This window comes from Phocoena phocoena, chromosome 14 (genome assembly GCF_963924675.1).
Source record: "Phocoena phocoena chromosome 14, mPhoPho1.1, whole genome shotgun sequence".
In the NCBI taxonomy this organism is placed as follows: Eukaryota; Metazoa; Chordata; class Mammalia; order Artiodactyla; family Phocoenidae; genus Phocoena; species Phocoena phocoena.
Window position 1 is genome coordinate 30,843,932 of NC_089232.1, and position 20,179 is coordinate 30,864,110.

A 20,179-nucleotide genomic window follows, 5' to 3' on the forward strand; every position below is an offset into this window, starting at 1 on the left:
AGGAGAGACTGGGGACCGGGAAAGCCTGCCACAATAAGTGGTGGTGGGTAGGGCTTTCCTCTTCCTGAGGTGCAGCAGTGTGAGCCTGGGCAGGCCCCTCGGGGTGCCTCTGAAGCCTGGAGAGGCACGCTGGCCACCTTCCTCCTGGGAGGCCTGGGTGAGGCCCCCAGGCCACGTCTGCAGCGCCAAGAGCCCTCCCCACCCCTAAATACAAAGCAGATGATGACAATAGTCGTCGTCATTCATGATGATGATTCTTATTAAAATACACATAGGAGCCTCTGGGAGGCTGATGGGATTATTTTTGATCGTAGCCTGGTCATTATGGAAAAACACTGGCCCTGAAGGAAGGGTGGCCTCTTGGCCTAGATCTCAGGAAGCCTACCAGTGCAGCAGGCGGAAGGCCCTCTCCCCTCCAGCGGTGCCGGGTGCCGGGACCTCAGGCTGCCCCGGGCTGTGCGATGGGAGAGAGAGGGGGGGAGTTCTGATCAAAAGTGTGTCAGAAGTTCAGTTTTTCCACCAGATCAGGGACTGTTGTAAACTCTGAGAGCTGGCAGCCTTGAGCCTGGGTCAGCAGGTAACCTTACCTGTGGCCGAGCCCCCTTCGGCTGGCGAAAGCCTTCTGAGAGCAGGGAGTGGTGGCTCCCTTGTTCTGTTCAGTCCAGATCCCAAGCCCCGCTCGTGGCTCGGGGAGATCACCGTCCATCACACTTACACACCGTTACGTGCTGGTGGTCAGGAAGACCGGCTGTCTCTCTCCCCACTCACCCTATAACTATTACTGTTAATAATAGTAGTAAGCTCTCTGTAAAAGCTGTAACTGTGTGCCGGGCCGGCTCTCAGCACTCCACATACAGTGACTCATGGAGTCCTCCCATTCTCCCAGCTTCCCTCTCAAGTAGAGATTCTTGCCCTTATTGTATGAATGAGAAAACTGAGGCTCAGAGAAGTTAGGCGACTTGCCCAGAGCCCCAGAGCCCATAAATGGTGGAGCCGGGGTTCGGTCCCATCAATTCCAACCCCGAAACCCATGTTCTCAGCTGTTGCCCCTGAGGGCACTCTGTCTCAGCCTCACAGAGTTCCCCTCAAATAGCTCTTATTTCCAGGAAAGGTGATGGCACCTGCAAGTAAACCTTCCTCCAGAGGAAGGTCAGGGTCATTCCTACACTCGTTACCCTCAGCACAGACTCTCAATGAATCCTTCCTGTGGGCCGAGGGCAGGGTCTACAGAATCAGCGGAGACCCTGCTGCAGTGTGGGAAAGCTGACCGTCTGCTGGGAGGCGTGGCCACATGAACCTTTACCGCCTCTTTACCTCAGTTTCCCCACTGGATCTTGGCGGCCCAGGGGTGGTATTCAGCCCACAGACGTGTTTCATACTGCGGTAGATGAGTCTGCCTTGTTCTTTGGTGGTTGTAATTAGCTGTCCACATTTTGGAAGTCAGGTTTTACATCTCCAGGCAGACGCCCAGCTTCTCTGGAACACAGCCTGCCCGCCGCCCCCCCAGTTCCCCAGTTTCCACCTCTTCCTGCTGGTCCCCAACACTGAAGCCAAAGTCGGTCCCCAGTCATTCCTGTTGCCCGCTCTGTTCCACTCACGCCAGCCTGCTTTGCTCACTTCTGCCGCCACATGAGCTTGTAAGCTCAGTGAGGGCAGGACCACACCTTATACCTTTTTGTATTTACAGTACGTAGAAGAATGTTCTAATTCATTAATTCCCACCAGACCAAAAACTGTGAGTCCACGCAGAGAAAGCAAAACCTGCTGTCCCCGCTCTTAGAACTACCCCAGCTTTAGGGAGCTGACACACTCATCCTTGTCAATAAAACTGACATACCTTGACGTTAAGGCCGTGTCAGTCATGGCCTTACAGGAAAACCCACAGGGACCCAAGACTATAGTCCGGTAAGAGGGAGCTCTTTCTAAAATACTGTCATTCTTAAGCTTTGTTTTCCATAAGAACAATAGTCCTTAGGTTTCCAGAGAACTAAAATGACATCTCACACTAAAATATGAGATAAGGAAAAAAAGTTACAGCAAATAACTAGTCAGAAATCACCAAAGGTAGTGAACATTATCCTGAAACATTTATGCTTCAGATGAACCCTAGATTGTATCTTTGGTCTCCCTTTAAAAAATCCCTTCTGAGAGCCAACCACTTCAGAAAACAAATAGGGAAAGAATTTCCAAAGGTAGTAAGTAAAACCATAGAAATGCAAGGTTAGGACTCAAACACCGTTTTTTTCCCTGAGGCAGATTCTGCAAACCGTTGGTCTGCTGCCTGCAGAAACCTTCAAACAAAGGAAAACAGTTGAAGGAAGCCACCCGGGTGACAGGTTTTCAGGGTCCCAGTGTTGGCAGCCAGTGACAACTCATCGAAGTGTCTCACCTATCCAAAAACTGCCCCTCGGTGACTGAACTCCCTGACTTTCCCACAGCAAAGTGTGAAAGCACATTGCTGTCAGCCAAGGAAAACATTCCACCTGGCTCTGGCCACAGTACATTCCAGTGGGATCTGAACAGAGTCAAACACCCAGAGAGGGGTGACCGCCTTCAGTGTGCAAGCAGACTGCCTGTGTGACCAAGAACACGCCTCCCGAGACATCAGGATTGGGAGTGGTTTTCTTGTTGGTGTGTGAGCCACTTTATGTAGATCTACTGTCATCTCAATAACCAGCAGGTGGTGGGGTGTAGGGCTAAGACGTTAAGACATCACCCACCCACAGGGCTGGAGAAAGTGCACGCCCTCTCTCTACCCCCAGCGGAAGCAGGTACTGAGGGTCACACACCAGGCAGGATAACGCAGCAGTTAAAGGCATGGATTTGGACATCAGACAGATCTGAGTGACTTAGCACCGTTAAGCCTCAGTTTCTTTGTGTATAAAATGGAGAGATTAGTACTTCTCAGGATTGTAATGAGGACCCAGTGACCATAATGCATGCAGAGCTTTGGCTGTCCAAGACAGGAGCCACTAGCCATGTGTGGCTATTTAATTGATTTAATTGATTAAAATTTAGTTTTTCACAGAAGTAGAGCCACGGATGTAGGAAACAAATTTATGGTTACCAGGGGATACGGGGGAGAGGGATAAATTGGTAGATTGGGATTGACATATACGCAGTACTCGATATGTAAAATAGATAACTAATAAGAACCTGTTGTATAGCACAGGGAACTCTACTCAATAGTCTGTAATGGCCTATATGGGAGAAGAATCTGAAAAAAGAGTGGATATATGTATATGTATAACTGATTCACTTTGCTGTACACCTGAAACTAACACATCATTGTAAATCAACTCTACTCCAATAAAATTTTTTTTCAGTCTCACTAGCCACATTTCAAGTACTCAGTACCTCTAGGCAGCTAGTGGCCACTGTATTAGACAGCACACATACAGACACTATTTCCATCATCGCAGAAAGTTCTTCTTAAATTTATTTTTTTATTGAAGTATAGTTGGTTTACAGTGTTGTGTTAATTTCTGCTGTACAGCAAGGTGACTCAGTTATACATATATATACATCCTTTGTTTATTGTTGTTTATTCTATATGTGATAGTTTGCATCTACTAACCCCAAACTCCCAATCCGTCTGTCCCCCACTCCCCCTCCCCCTTGGCAATAGACAAGTCTGTTCTCTATGTCGGTGAGTCTGTTTCTGTTTCATAGATAGGTTCCTTCGTGCCATATTTTAGATTCCACATATAAGTGATATCATATGATATCACCTTTTCTTTCTAACTTCACTTGGTGTGATAATCTCTAGCTGCATCCATGTTGCTGCAAATGGCTTCTTTTGTTCTTTTTTATGGCTGAGTAGTATCCCATTGTATACACGTACCACATCTTTATCCATTCATCTGTCGAATCATCACGGAAAGTTCTATTAGCACACGAGAGACTATTGAAGCCCAGTTCCTAGCAGAGCATAAGAACAGCACGATCACCATTGTGAACAGCACGTTGTTACCATCACCACAGCTGAAGGATCCAAGTCCTGCTGAAGAAGCAGCGAAAGTTGGGTAGACCATGGAACTGTACAATGAGGAAGCCCCTACTCCCTCCAGCCCACTCCTCCCGAGCGCCCCAAGCAGAGAGGTTCTAGGACTTGGTAAATCCAGTTCTTGAAGCCAAAAATGGGTAAACCCAGTACAGGTGTCCTGCGAGTCATGTCCCCACTCCCACCCCAGCCCTATGGATTTTCTCCATGTTAAAGGCAAGTTGGTATAAACGTTTTTCTAAAACCATGGTCCCTGGCCCTTGGTCACCTTGGTTCTTGGCCCCCATATTAAAAACTTTATCTCGAAGCCTGTGCCAAAAGGCGTGGCTACAAATCAGAGCACTAGCCTCCTGCCAGAGAGTACACCATTGTTTATGAAGACAGTGTCTCTCAAGAGCCTTGAAAATGCTCCCATTCTTTTATTTACATTTTTGGCACTCGTACAGCCCTTCCTTTGTGTCAGGCACTTCACAAGATGTTAACTCATTTAATGCTCATAACTCTATGAGGTAAGTTTTATTACTATCATGTTTTAAGGACGCAGAATGAGTGCCACAGAGAGGTTGAGTAACTGGCTCAAGATCACACAGGCATTACGCGGGGAATGGGATTCAAACGAATGACACTTTGGCTCCAAAGTCTGTACCATGTTGTGCCCACTTGCGGGATCCTGTCCTGAGGAAGTAATCTCAAATGCAAAGAAAATGTGTACACAAAGATAATCCCCTGGCATTGTTTATGATATCAAAATTGGATACAGCCTAAATGGTAAGGGTTCAGTGAAGCAAATCGTGTATAAATTACTTTACAACCATTTTAAACAACTTCTGCAGTTTCCTAATGACTTAGTAAAATGGTGAAGAGATGTTAAATGAGAAATTGATGCAAAATCGTACTTTTAAAAAATCTTAACTATGTTAAAAACTACATAGAAGTAGTCCAGAAGAACTCCTTGTCAATCAGACTGCCATTTAAGGTGGTAGGGTGTACAACAATGGGACTTTTCTTTTCTTTGTCTTTCTGTTCTATTATATTGGGATGTATGTCCTTTCCAATTTGCCTAGAAACATTCTTTCTCTAATTGGAGAACATTTTCCTTAAGGGAAAAAAAAAAACACTTATAAGAGCACAGCTCTACATGCATTATCCTATTTCTTTAAAATTTTAAAAGGCACTGTGAACCAGGTACAAAAGGGACTTAGGCGAAACACTGAGCAACTGGACAGGACTAGAGGGTCTGAAAACCCTCAGCAGAGGAGAAAGAAAGGCATATCATTGATCATTTAATTCTTGTTAAAATGAGGAGGCCTAAGCCACAAAGTTTGCTTCTAAGAAAAGCACCAAAGCAACCTCCAAACTGAATCAGTAACAAAAATGAGAAGGTCTCAGGGACTCGCCTGGCTGGAGCCCATTGCCTTTCATCTTCAGCCACGGTGGCTCCTGCAGCTCAGACAAGCTCCTTGCCCCTCCTGTGCTACACTCTTTCCTTTCTTTCTTATGTACTTCTTTTTTATTCTTATCTGGGGGAAACAGCCTACATGTGATTCCAGAGCCTCATTTTCAGAATTATGAAGACAAAATCAGCATTCCAGAGTCTTGTGTTTGACGATATCCACTCTCGACAGATAAAATTGAATGGTCAAATGTTATAAGAAAATGTTCAGCCTTACACATGTGCCATTCCCCTTCGTGATAGAAATATTCCTATTTTGCTCAGATTCCTTTCTTTTTTTTTTTTTTTTTGCGGTACGTGGGCCTCTCACTGTTGCGGCCTCTCCCGTTGCGGAGCACAGGCTCCGGACGCGCAGGCTCAGCGGCCATGGCTCACGGGCCCAGCCGCTCCGCGGCATGTGGGATCTTCCCGGACCGAGGCACGAACCCGCGTCCCCTGCATCGGCAGGCGGACTCTGAACCACTGTGCCGCCAGGGAAGCCCTCAGATTCCTTTCTTAAACAGAGGTGCCGCATCTCCCATTTCTCCTGCACCTGAATGAGAGGACCCACTGTACATCTCCCACCCTGGGGAAATGCCCAGAGAGAGACGGGGAAGAGAGGAAGGAGAAGGGGGAGGGGCAGATTTTGAATTGTTGGGTCTTGATTCTGTGTCCTTAAATGACCTTCTACCTCAGTGGTTCTCAGGCCTGGTCTCACATTAGAGTTACTTGGGTGCCCAGACCAATTGGATGGGCATCTCCAAGGGTATGACCATGGCCCCGGCATTCGCCAGAGCTTCCCAGGTGATTCTAATGTACAGCCAGGTGGGAAGCAGTGCCTACCTGCGGTAGAGACAGCAGCTGAGTCAAGCATGATTCATTTGTGACCAGGTGAGGTGACTTTTCCCCTCATTGTGTGACTTATGCTAAAATAATTGCGTAATTAAGTTTAATATTAGAAGCTTGGGAATTTTTTTTTTTAATGTATGTCACCAAACCTTTTCTTGCTCCCCCCCTTGTAAAGAGCAACTGAAAAGCATCCCTGTATTACAGTCGACTGGGGAGAAGAAAGGACCTCCCTCCATCCCAAGGCCAGAAAGTCTAAATTGTGTTCTCAACTTTGGCTGCCCATTGGAATCATCTGGGAGCTTTTAAAATGCTGATGCCCAGACCTTACTCCCAGGGATTCTGATTTAGTTGGTCTGGGCTATGGCCTAGACCTCAGGATTTTTTCAAGCTCCACAGGCCATTCCAATGGGCAGCCAGAGTTGATTTCACTGGTAAACCTTCACGGTGGCTTTCAACTCGGGCTTCATCAGAATACCCTTGGCCTTTTCTTTAAGACCCCCGGGCCCCATTTTCAGAGAGATTTTGACCTGGGAAGTCCTGGGAGAAGCTCAAGTATCTGGACCACTGGCTGTTCTGCCTCCCAGCTGCAGCTGGGCTGCTTGGTGCTAAGACTTGCTCTTCTTGGAGCTCACCTAGGCCATGACCTGGAGTCTCGTGTATTAGGCAACAACTCAGGTGCTCCCCATGCCTCACTGGGGAAGTTTTCATTCAGAAGCAAGCTGAGCTCCCTAACTCAATGAGACTGGGGTTTGAGTGTTTACTGCTGTGACACTAAGTGGACAGAGGCATTCTTTTTGGCATGAAGACTTTCCTAATGGGAAAGACCTCTGCCCGGGGCAGTACTGAGGCCAGGCTGGTTGTAAAGGGCCCAGCACACACATGGCAGGAAGAGGATGGAAAGTCAACAAAATGTGACCCAGCCTAGAGGGTTATCTTCCCTAGTGAGTTAAGACGGCACTGTTTGGGGGCATCTTTGCAACTTGCTACACCCACAGCAGGAAGACCTCTTTATGGGGCAATCAGCCACCCCTCTTCCTTTTTGCTGTGCAGTTTGTGAGTTTGCCATTGAATCACTCTCCCAGAGTAGTATCTTCTGGATTAATTTGCATTACCCCAGAAAGATCTCCTTCACAGTTGAGATCCTTAGGTTTTTAACTCCCGAATCTGCCGGCCCCATCTGTAAAACAAGGTAAACAGCAGCCCAGACCTCCCATGCAGTAGTCATTGTTGGGATTAACAGAGATAGTTCATGTAGGAGTTTAGCATAGCCTTCGTTGATAAGATAATGTAATTAGCACTAAGCTCCCACTATTTTATTTAAATGGGATTTCTTAGAGTCCCCAGCATTGATTTGTTAATTCATAGGGTTTCCAGAACCCAGCAGTTGAGGAGGTGTTAGAATCCTCCTCTCCCAGGGCCTGCAGGTTAGAGTAGGAACATCTCTAACTGGGTGGAATTGCCTCCTGGGGTGCTCTTCCTATAGCCTGGACCTTTCACGAATAGCTGTGCAAACCCTCATCACACTACCCTTCCCTAGGAGGAAGCAGACTAACACCCAGCTACAGAGAAGTCTCACTGGCTTGACTGCAACTCCTGGTTAGACATCTAACAATCCATCCCAAAGCCCAGGCTCCCCAACCCTCTTCTGTTCTGTGGTTCACCAGAGTTTTTGTAGAGCTAGGTCTTGCCTGCGGGAGCCTGGAGGCTGGCCTAAAGTGAAGCTGGTGGGAGAGGCAGCCAGAGAGGTGGGCATAGTCCTAAGGGCCTTCAGAGAAGGAGAGGCTATAGGGAGATCCATAGAAAGAGCTATGGAAAATGGATGGATGGATGACTGGGCGAATGAATGAGTGAGTCTTTAAATTATGTCTTCTTGGCGAATGTGGTCTTTGAGATGGAGTTTGAGGAAGAAAGTGAGGAATAATATTCCAGGCAGAGAAGGTGGCAGGAGCTGAGATGGGCAAGGGGAAGGTAGTCATTCATTCATTCACAGGCCGACGTGTCCTGAGTGCCTATGTGCTGGGCACTAGTTTAGTTGACATTAGGGGTGGGGGGACTTCTTGGGTTGGCTGAAACCTAGGTGACTGGAGATAAAGTAGAGGGGGTGGGTTAGGGTCCTGCAGATAAGGGGCGTTGGATACCAAATGGAGGAAGCCCGCAACCCAGGTGGGAGCCATGTGGGTGCAGGGTGAATATTCAGGATGGGTTGGAGGAGGGACCCTTTGCAGGATTCGCTATAGACACCCACAGCTTCAATCTGTGCATCACCTGTGCCGTTGCTCATCGCCTCTCAGTCTCAAGTTCAGTGCACCGTCAGCTTTCCCCTACTGGGAAGGGGCCAGCGCCTTGTTTTCTCCCCAGCCTACAGGGTGAGCTGTTTCTGAATTTGTCCTCAAAATGATTTTGTTATTAAGACCAAACAAAAGCAAACTTGCCCCTGTTTCCTAGCCCCCAGTCATCGCCCTCCTAGCCAAAGTCTGTGAGAGTCTGTGTTCTTACTCACACTTCTGTGGTCCAGATCCTTTTTCAAACAAGGTCTTCTTGCCAGAGCTCCTGCATCTTCTTCCTCTCTGGAGCCTGCTGTCTCCTCCTCGGGTCTGTAGAGAACTCTACATGGCATTTTCCGTCCCGGTTGGCCCTCCCCAGCTTCCTTACTAACTGAAGACTGCAAACCCTTTGCACCCTTGTTGAACCTAAAAGCTCAAATCTCCTTTACACTTTCAAGATTGGAGGCTAAACCAAAAGCCAGATTTAATCAAGAGCTGAATCTACGGCATTCTCATCACAGTCCCCAGATAGTATGCAGGGGCAGCAGCCCTGCTAAGTGAGCGAGAACCCAGACCCTGTGGTCAGCAGACCTGGGAATGGATTTCTCTCTCTTCCCTGGCAGGGTGGGCACAGGCAAGTGACTTGACTTTTCTGTGCAAAGACTAAGTGAGAAAACACGTGTCAAATGTGAACTAACCTCTAACAGAAAAGCAAGTTCAGACAAAAGAATTCAAACTAAAGAATGCCTTTAAAGGAGGTACATAACAGTTGGGCTTTGGGATAAAGAGCACCAGTGAGAGACTTTTCCATTAAGCAGCATTAAAGACAGAAGCTATATGTTCTGGTATCCCAGGTTGTAGCCTTAAGCAGCCATTTTTGCAGTATCTCCTGTTTGCCGTAACCTTAAACCCATACAGTACCTGAAAATGATTCAATTTGTTGCTAGCATTGAGCAAAACCTGTACTCCAGGAAAATGCACTATATTTGTCCTGTGACTCCTTCTGGCATGTGGGGTCTGGCAGCCCGGGAGCCCAGGTTTAAGGGAATCACAAATGCAACGCCCCTGGGGCTGGCCCTGCACAAGAGCAGGCATACCAGGACCCTTAATCCCCCTTCATTTTCCTTGCCCTTCCAAAGCCTTTTAATCTAAAAGCGAAAGTGACAGTCTGGCTATTTCATCAAAAGTTAGACTCTTAAAAAAAAAAATTTAACTATCATTGTCTTGTCCGAAGGGCGGTGGGGAGGGACAAAAACCTTTAAATCCAGTGTGATGTTTGGTGCAAGACTGCCCCTCAAGGAAGTCCCCTGTGGGAAGGAAGCTATCCCACCTGAGAAGGCAGTGGTCATCAAACATTTTCATTACAATAAAAACTCACCCCAGACAAAGGGACCTGTATGTAAGCTAGGTATCTTCTACTGAGAAGAATCGTATGCTTGGCGGGAATAAAAAAAAGGGCCTGCATCAGAAAATGACCATCGCTTCCTTATGCCTAGAACATGTCCTGAGGAACCACCGTGCACGAACCCAGCCAGAATCTGGGTGGGGGGAGTTTAGCATAGGTGAGGGCTACGTGGAAGAAGCAGCTTCAGCCCTCAGCTCTTAGGAGGAGGCCGCTACTGAAATGATTGATGCCAAAGAGTCTCTGAATAGTAGCAATACAAGTAATACTATCACCTTGTGTTGGTGTTGCCCTTTACAGGCTGCATGCATGTTCATAAACATGCATCGTTTTGTGCCGTTACTAATCCTCTAGCGGAGAGAGGCCAGCTGTTATTACCAGATAGTGGTGCTGGCCTCTAGTCCAGTACACGCCCCACCTGGTAAACGTCTGCAGAACTCATTAAACTTGATGAAGAAGATAAAAAAGCAAACCACAGTCTTTGTCTCCTGCTGGTTTAGCATGTTGTCTTTCTCTCATCACTAGGAATTCTGAATACACACATTTAGTTTAAAAATAACCTGGATTTTTATGAACTGCCAAAATGAGCTCCGTGTCTTGGACACACTTGCCGCCCTCCTCACTCCCCCGGGATCTGGCACGGTTACCGTAATAACGAAGTACCTCAGCAACACCTTCCCCTCAGATGATAAGCTGGTGAGTTATCCCTTGTTCTCCAAACAAGAGGAGCCTGTGCAGGGGAGTAGGAGAAATTTTGCTGATGCCTTTGCCTCCAGTAGCAAAGGCTGGAGGGGCCCCTTTGGGCTTTTCCCCTCCGGCCCAGCCTTCCTGGGGAGTGGGGAGAATGAGACTTCTGCCTGGAGAGCGCGCTGACTGTTCCTGTCTTCCTCAGCTGCCACTCTGGGTACGTCGGCGCGCGCTGTGAACACGCGGACCTCCTGGCCGTGGTGGCCGCCAGCCAGAAGAAGCAGGCCATTACTGCCTTGGTGGTGGTCTCCGTCGTGGCCCTGACTGTCCTCATCATCACGTGTGTGCTGATACAGTGAGTCTTTGCTACCCCTGAAGCCAGGACCCCCACCTGCAGGCCCTCCCGGGGCCATAACAGGGCCACCACGACCGTTTACTGCTGTGATGTCTGATCGGCGTTAGCAAAGCAAAGAGGAACTTTGGTGACAGCCAAGTCATGTGAAAGGCACACATCCTGGCAGGTCTGCAGCGCACATCCTGGGAGGTGCCCCATTGAAAGCAGAGCCAAAGGTGCTCGCTCTCTGCTGTGGGCTTGGAGCCTTCACCATTGTCATGGGGATGTGCAGGGGTTCCAGAGGGAACTAGAAACGGCTCCCAGCCTCCCGTGGGCAGTAGCGGCCTCACTTCCTCTCCACAGAAGGCACTTGGCGAATCCTAAAGCCACTGTTGCTGTTATGACAGACCTCCCCCTTTCTCTACCTCTCTGCCCTATTCCTTCTCCTCCGAAACTCAGTCTCTGCCTGACATCTTCCAGGAAGCCTTCCTGAGCCCTAGACCAACTGAGCCCTTTTCCCGGTGTATCTTAGCCTCCTTTGCTTGCCCATATCTCCCGACTGGACTGCTCTGCAAAGGGAGAGGCCCTAGGACTGTATTTCTAGCATCTGGCCAGATTTATTCCCTGGAAGTATCTGGAGACCTCTAAGTCACAGAGCAAGCACAGAGTATGCTGCCTAATTGGACACGCACAAGAAATGGACATACCGGCCAAAGGCTGCGGTTAGCTCAGCGTAAAGTAGCTCGTGGTGGAAACAGTAAGTAGACAGGCCCCTCTAGCCAGGCCTGGAGGAAGCAGTGCGTGTTCCCGCAGGAAGCCAGACTTGAGCCCTCTGGGGTTGCCTGGGTTTGGGACAGATAAATAAGAGTCTCCGTCCCGTTTGTTTATTGACTGTTGCTGTTGGAGCGTCTAAAGCACACGCTCCTGGTTCTGGGAATGAACGGGGTGCCCCTAGAGCCCCATCTTGTTGACAGTAGCCGCAGCGCACTCACATCGTCCTCCTGGATCAAGCCAGTGTTAACGGTGAGGGATGAGGTCTCAGCTGGGCTGTTCTACTCCCATGTGTCTTGGGAAAACATGTTTGCAGGCTGGGGCATAGCTCAGGTTCTGCTACTTGTGAAGACCCCCTGGGGAAGTAGGAGCAACCTAATGACCACTAGCCTCGATTCTCATGGCCGGCTGGTGCCCGTCACTCCCACAGTCCTGTTTCTGTGGCCAGGAGGGCCCCAGAGCCGTAGGAACAAGACTCGGTGCCCACGTGGGCCTCCCCAGGGGGAGTGAAAAGCTCATTTTGCCATATTCTCTAAAGACAGAAACAACCCAGGGTATCTGCGCGGCCTCTCTGATTCCCAGGGAGGAGTTCCCAGGGAGGCAGCCATCCCATCTCTCCTCTGTCCTTCCCAAGCCCATCCTTGCCAGAGAGCAAGTTCAGAATCCCTGAGAGACCAAGCCCTCACCAGACTGCTGGTTGCCGGGGCACGGGGTCCCTCCTGAGTGGCAGAGTTGGTTGGGACCAGCTCATCCCATGCCAGAGGGACCTAGAGGCCTTGATCTCACTGCCCTGGGCCATTCCTGTCTGGGTAGTGACGGGGCAAGCCCTCCTGGCTAGGTGACAGCAAGACAGCAGTCACTGATAGATCTGGAGTCAAGGCCTAGGTCTCTCCCACATGGGGTGAGCTGGTCCCAACCCAGACTCTGTGGCTCAGGAGGGACCCGGGCCCGGGAGACTGCTCTGGCCACCCCTGGCAGAAGCAACTTGGGCAGAAATGTCCCAGGGTCCCTTCTCAGCTCTGCTGCCCAGAGATTCAGGGGCTCTAGTAACATTCCTGGGGCAGTGCCGAGAGAGAGGGGCTGGGGTGGGGATCGTGAAATGTCACCAGGCTCCAACAGGGAAGCACAGCAACAGGCTTGTTTCCAGGCTCATGTCAGCCACGAGACCCCTCCCAGCCCCAGACACTGGATGTGTAGGTTACATATACCTTAGGGTTAGAATGAGTGGAAACAGCCCTCCATGCTATCCCAAGGGAAACAACCATCAGTGTCTGTAGGTACTTAATGTCTTAGTGCTTTCTTTTCTGCCCTTCTCTTGGGTTCTCTGGTTCCTTTTTTGTGCTAACTCTGCAGACCGTTCATTCCTGCCCACAGAGGGAGGCTGGAGCGTTCATGGTCCTGATGCTTTAGGACTCTGGGTTTTGGGTTCACTGAGAGGATGAGTTTGCCACGACTAGAGAATGTTAGTTCTCAGAAAAAGATTGGAAGCCACGGAGGTGCATGATTTATTCTTCCATTCCTTCCGTGGGTCCATTGCAGCCCACGCACAGTCCCAGCTTCTCGGCTGGCAATTCCTGATGGATGACCCCGTCCCTAGCCCTCCCAGCCCTGGCTAGCCTGAAGTGGTGGCTTTGGCCCAGTCCTGACAGCGGTTCTGAGGCTGCTCCCGCATTTCTGGAGTTACCCAACTGCTGCTTTATGGAGCAAGCAGCCGGTGGGGGACCGGTCCCCTCTATCAGCTGGAGCCAGGTACCTGCCTGCCAGGTTACCCTGCCAACCCAGAGCAGAGCAGCCGAATGGGGCTGGTCCTCTGGGGTGGCCAACAGGTCCTCTCACAGGTGGCCAGCTCCTGCCCCAAAGGCCACCACCCTGCAAAGCCCTCAGCCCCCTGCTGTGTCTCTCCCTCCGGAGGCCCCATGGGAAGGCTGGGTTAGAGCCCAGAGCTGCCCAGCAGGCCCCTCGGGCAGACGCTGCACCAGCTGGGCACCCCCCTGCCAGGCTCCTGCCAAGACCATGTTCTCTGCACCTTTGCAGCTGCTGCCAGGTCCGAAAACACTGTGAATGGTGCCGGGCCCTCATCTGCCGGCACGAGAAGCCCAGTGCCCTCCTGAAGGGAAGGACTGCTTGCTGCCACTCAGAAACAGGTAAGAGGGCTGCCTCAAGGAAAGGCCTTTTTCCCTCGGGAGACACTATTGGGTAGAGAAGAGGACCACCTTCTCCAGGTCAGGGCAGAAGTTCTTGGAGGATGAAGCAGAAAGAAGGGAGAAAAAGAAGAGGATATTCATCCTACCGAGTCAGGTTTAGTTTATTCTAATGTGTGTTTTACTCAGAAGGGAGCTCTTTTATCCTTACTGGTGACTGTGTGACCTTTAACAAGAAACTTAACCTCTCTGAGCCTTAGTTTTCTTGTTAAAAAGATGTTGTGCAAATTGAATAAGTACTGATATAAAGTACCTAGTGTGTCACAGACTGTAGACATTCAACAGATGTTCATTCTCTTTCCCTTGAGAAATCATCTCCCCTTTCCCATCTGTGAAATGAGAGATTTGACCTATAGAAGGTCTTGAAGGACTCTAAACTCTTAGAATCCTGTGATCTTCATTCAGTTTACCATTGTTGCTTGAATATTTTCTCCAACATCCACAAAAAAGATTGGACATCTGGATATGAGGCCAAACTCACTTCTCAGGAACCCTCATCCGAGCATCCCTTGCTCAGGGCTCCTTGAGTCAAATAGCAAATATATCCAGACAGGCTCTGAAAAGTCTCACATGAACAAGTTTCTGGAACACTGGGTTGACCCACAAAGCCTGTCAGAAACTTAGAGTTCCTTTTTAGGAAGTAGTGGATCAGGAGACAATCACCCCATACTCGTCCACCTGGGGGTGTCCTTCTCTAGTAAACAGTCAGCATTCCAGACGAGATCGGGCGCGTTCAGAGTGGTATGGCCATAGCACAGTCAGCATTCCAGAAGCTCACGGTTGCATGGAGAAGACAGGAAGAAAAGCGCCTGGGAAGCTGGAACGCTGCGGTGTTCATTAGGCCTCCTGGTGATCTGACCTGGAGGGAACTGAAGGCCCTGGAGCGCCGTTCGCTTGGTCTTCATTTCAAGAGCCATAGTAATTGTGTGTGAGCAGCCCTTTTGATTTAGGAAGTTGCTGATTCGTTAATCCTCACGATAGCCTTAAGGAGGAGGGTGTGGGTAAACTGAGTCTGCTAAAGGCCTGCCTGGGTGCCTCCCTGAGTCCCTGGGGGAGCTAGGATGAGACCCAATCCTCTGAAGGCCCCACTCACATCTCCTTCCCTACCTCAGGGGACCATCCATTGAGCTAATGAAGATAAATATTTTTGTTTTGTCTTTTAGCACCAATAGGAAAACTGCGTATGCCTTTTTAAGAAAATTTATAGTAGATTTTGTGCCATCGGTCTGCACCTTGGCAGAGTCATTTAGGATAGAGTAAATTTCTTGTTAATGTCACTTCTTCCCTACCCACATTTGAGAGAATGTTAGCTTTGAACCTGGGGATGGATCTGACCTTCCAGAGATGGCCACCAAGGCTGACGCCCCTCTCCTTGAGTTGACAGGTACCTTCCCACCTCCAGAGGAACTGTGGGAGGGACCAGAGCAGGAAGATGTCCAGGCTGGGCTGGACTCAGGAGCTGCTGGGGAATGGGTGCACGCTGCCTCCCCACGACAGGCACAGAGGATACCGTCAGGGCCCACCCATTGAGCAACAAGGGGGTCCATCCTTTTTTTTTTGCAGTACGCGGGCCTCTCACTGTTGTGGCCTCTCCCGCTGCGGAGCACAGGCTCCGGACGCACAGGCTCAGCGGCCATGGCTCACGGGCCCAGCTGCTCCGCGGCATGTGGGGATCTTCCCGGACCGGGGCACGAACCTGTGTCCCCTGCATCGGCAGGCGGACTCTCAACCACTGCGCCACCAGGGAAGCCCAGGGGTCCGTTCTTATATAGCCTCGGGGGAAGCCATTCTGCTGCCAGAGCCCTGACCAGCTCATGAGCTGCCCACTAAGCCACCCCTGATGAGGGAGCTGGCCGCAGACGGGGTTGAATCACGTCCAGTTGAATGAAGGCCCTCATGACAGCACGCATCCCCATTCTCTCGTTTCCTTTGGCGCTGAAAGCACAGTTTCAGGAGCTTCTGCCCCTGAGGTTTAACCAGCAGAAGGTGGACTTGTCCGCCCAAAAGAGCCTGGTGACTCTGGCTGGTGCATCCCCAAGTTTCTGTCCCAAGCCAGTTTTCCCAGCCTGGCTGGGGTCTGGCCCGCAGAGCTTAACCTGTTTTTCCTTCCTTCCAGTGGTCTGAAGAGCCCAGAGGAGGAGTTCTTCCAAATGGCCTGCGGCAGCCTGAGAAAGAAAGGACTTCTTGAGGACGGCACGGTGAGGGCTGCCTGGGACGGGCCAGCAGACCTTTCCTACTCTGCCTGCCCTCGCCTGTGTGGGCTTTTTGTCTTTTGTGGGCCTTCATTCAAAACTCTGTCCACAACTCTGTCTGCTTGGGGTTATCCAGTGTGACCTGGAGAAGAAATAAGCGGACCACAGTCTAAAGACCGGTCAGAAATGAACGGCACGGGGTGGACCTCCTGTTTACCTAATGAGCTGTGTGCGTTGGCATCTGTGTCCAGGTGTGTGTAGGTGTGTTCTGCCAGTCGCGGATGCCAGGCTGTGCTTTTTTTCATGGGCCCACCTCCCCACAACAGTCGCCATCCTGCCTGACACTGGAGATTCCTTTAGTTGTTACAGTTTTTTTCTTACCGCTTATGGGGGAAGAAGGTGGAAAAAGGCATAACTGCTTTTTGCTACGTGAAGACACCAGTGTAAGAGGAGCCATGTCTGTCCTCTGTCCACAAAACCCTCAACCAGCCCGATATCTTCCACAGACACATGATGTTGAACACCTTCCCGAGCTGTTGCCCCCCTCAGAGATAACTTCTTATTTATTAGATGGATGATGGTGTTATTTTTAATCTCTTAAGTCAGTGTAAAAAGCTCAAAACCCTTTCAGACGTCTGCATTAATGATGTATGTATTGCTGGCCAAAAAGTTAGACTGATTAGAAATGTCCGGTCTCTTTGGAACAGCTAAAGCTTGGGAAAAACCACCAGGATAGATGGAGATGGACAGAGGATGAGTTGCTGATGGGAGCAAAGATTGGGGTTCAGAGGTCACGCCATTTAATACACAAAACTAGTAAACGCCCCAGGATACAGTCCTGTTGAAAAGTTAGCAAATCTAGCAGTGGAGATCTGGCATCTTGTCAAGGAAGAGGAAGAATGCCTGTGTGTGCCTCTACATGGGGGAAACACAGACTACCCCGCTCTGTTATTAAACATGCTAACTGTCTAGTGGGCCCTCTGAGAATCTGTTAGAAATAGAGCATTAACAGAGGGCCGCGGGCATTTGGGGCTGCATCCGTGAAGGGGGACCAGTCACTTATTTTCCATGTTGCTACTCAGTTGATGTTTTATTTTGAAAGGGAGAAATTGAACTTTCCTATTTATTTTTAAGCATTAGGAGAAATATTCCAGTGACCTTTTTTTTCTTTTCCATCCAGGATGCCGTGTTTTTGTGTTTTTTTTTTTAACAAAAACTCTAACAAGCCATCTCCACCGCGTGGGTCTCACTTTTCCCTCAGGGAAGGAGAAATTCTTCTCCTGGGTGCTTTCCAACCCAGTGGGTCTGCCTGTGGGAAATTCTAGTTCCCTCCAACTGCACGGTGGGAGCTCATCCCTAGGAATTGTCACTAAAATTTGGAAATGGGAAACAATGAAATAATATGTAGACTCCATATGTGAGGGAACTCTTATTCCCTAATATTTGAAAAATGGAAGATTTCTACCTGTTAACCCTTCAGTGCCTGTAGCGCCTCACATCGTGAAAGGGACCTTTAAAATATGTCAAGTTGGCTTGAAATTCCTACCAGGTCATTTTGTCCTCCTCGAATTCTTCTGCCCCAGTATGTCTACTTCCGTGACTTTTCTCTGTATTTCTTACAGTTGAGACAATTATATGACACGTGTCTTAACTCTGGCACTTTTATTGAATGATGCAACACCCAAAGCGCCCGTAGCAGAAATGGGGTCCGTTCGCCAGCAGTGTAACTGACCACAGCTCCCGGGTTTTAGTCATAAAAGTAAATACGCCTAAGTTCGCATTCCTTAGGCTGGTCCTACAGCGGCAGATCTGTGGGCTGAGGCTTGACCATAGGAGACCAATGCAGTTGACACTGGTTTGTGCACCCCAGTTTGCACTCACTTTTCTCATCAGGCTCTACTGAAAGTCTGATCCCGGTTCGGAGAGACTAATGAAAGTGGAGTAGCATCACTTGTTTTTAACTTGAGATCACATTTTTACTTTAGGACAATCTTGACTCAGTCTTTTAGAGGCTCTTTGAGGTCTGGTTGCCTTGAAAGTGTATGAACTGATGTTGAGAATGTCTCGTGGGGCTTTGTTCACCTACTGAGTGGAAGGATCAGTGTCCAGTCTTCAGGTGTCCAAGAGCCTTTGCAGAGGTGAGAATATAAGGATGGAAGCAGAGGGAACCTTCTTTGTTCCCTGTGGGGACCTCATATTTAGGGTCTGTGAATGCTCCAGTCCAGCAAGTCACAGCTGCCGGTGCCCCATTCCTTGTGCCTGTACAACCATGCAGTGAATGAGCTCAAATGCGTGCCATCCTAGAAGTGCCTCTCAAAACAGTCCTCTGTAAACCAGCAGGTCTGAAGGGAGTTGGAAGCAGAGGTGGGGTCAAGGCAGGCCTGGTTGGACCTTTGTCCATGCTCCAGGATAGGAGAACCTTGCTTCTTTAGTGATTTCTCTCTTAGAAATCAGATGGCCAACAAGCACTGGATTCCTATGCCATTAATGGCGTTGGTACTTCTTTGGCATTGGTTAGCTGTAAAAATGCCCCCTTTTCAGGTTAAAAATCATCTCCTAATCCATCTCCATAGGTTCCCCATGTTTCCTTGCTTTTTAGAAAGCCAGGTTCATTACGATCAGGGAATCATTCCCAAGATCTGACATGGTAAGCGGCCACACACACCTGGGGTTGGGGAACACAGCCGTTTCCAATGTCTGTCTCAGGAGAAATGTAAAGCCCCCATTTAAAAAAAAAGGGAGGGGGTGCTTCCAAATCTTTTGTGGGGCCTGGATTTTCCCACTGCTCTACAGGCTGTGACTTCTTTAAGCATACTGGCGGGAAACGTCTTCTGCTAATGAAAGGAGAGACAGCGGCCAATCCTGATCTGGAACACACATCTGGATACACATGTAACCAAGCAAGATATGAGTTTGCTATTGTGTGCCAGCAGAGAAAGGGGGCATAATGTCCCCAGAGTCTATCTGCCATGAAAGGAGACGGTGGGATTGACATTCCCCCATCCGTATTGATGAGGGAGGAGGTGTGCTTCCAGAGCTTCTTGGGAGCCTGGTCTGTGCAGGTGAAGAAAGTGTCTGGCATCTTCAGGTTTCCCGGGTCTGGGCTGCCTCGGTGCACGAGAACCGCTGGCTATGGCTACTCTTCCAGGCAGGTTTGGCAGGAACAGTGCTCAGGAGGCCCCAACCCCTTAGTAGGATCTGGGCTTTGATTCCTGCCAACCTGCTCAGCTGAGGAGGGGGCAGGGGATGATTCAAAAGCCCAGGACCAAGGGGGACATCACAGAAACAAGATGAACACATATGTTTGTTCTTAATGTTCTAACATAAGACCTGTTCTCTGGAGCCACTGATTTTACCAGGCTTTCTAAAAGATCTCACGGCAAACACACACATAGTACTGAACACAACCCCTCTTCCTAGTGTAATAATTTACTGAAGTGTTCAACTTCTCATTATCTTATTATAACAAACCTGATGCTTTTTTTTTTTTAGAACTTGTTACTCTGACTTCTGTATATGTTGCACTGAAAAGGTTAATATTTAATGTTTTAATTTATTTTGTGTGGTAAGTTAATTTTGATTTCTGTAATGCGTTAATGGGATTAGCAGTTCTTTTCCTTAATGTCTGAATTGTACTTATTTAAAGAGTAGTGAGCAATGTAAAATGCAGTTGTGTTTTTCAGTAACGTGTATTGTTGTTCAGTTGTACTGTACCTTGTTTGGAAGGATGAAGGAATGAACTCTTTTTTTTCCTAAATCAAGACTAGAGCTTTTCTTTCATGAGATTGGGAGATGGCTGAAGCACATTTAAGATTTTCCTCCGCAAATGTGAATGATGAGAAAAAACTAGATGCTCTTTTGCAAATGTGGGAATCCTAAAATTAACTTTAGTTGATCCCTGTCTGCTTGGAAAAACCAAATTCCCTGAAGTTCTTCTCAATATATGAGTATTTCATTTACTATGTGTCCAACAATACACTAACTGGTGTGAAAGAAAAGATGAAACATACAATCCCTGCCCCAAAGGAATCAAAATCTGGCTGA

At 48.9% G+C, this 20,179-nt stretch overlaps 1 protein-coding gene across 2 annotated transcripts in view; it reads left to right on the plus strand.

Annotated features, from left to right (window-relative positions):
• The window catches only part of TGFA (transforming growth factor alpha), a 102,961-nt gene extending 86,202 nt beyond the window's left edge, over nucleotides 1–16,759 (plus strand). For both annotated transcript variants that reach the window (XM_065891122.1, XM_065891123.1), the window contains exons 4-6: nucleotides 10,843–10,992; nucleotides 13,777–13,886; nucleotides 16,060–16,759. In XM_065891122.1, coding sequence (XP_065747194.1) covers nucleotides 10,843–10,992; nucleotides 13,777–13,886; nucleotides 16,060–16,067 — 268 coding nt within the window. In that variant the 3' untranslated portion in view covers nucleotides 16,068–16,759. The remainder of the gene's footprint in view (nucleotides 1–10,842; nucleotides 10,993–13,776; nucleotides 13,887–16,059) is intronic.
• The last annotated feature ends 3,420 nt before the right edge of the window (nucleotides 16,760–20,179 follow it).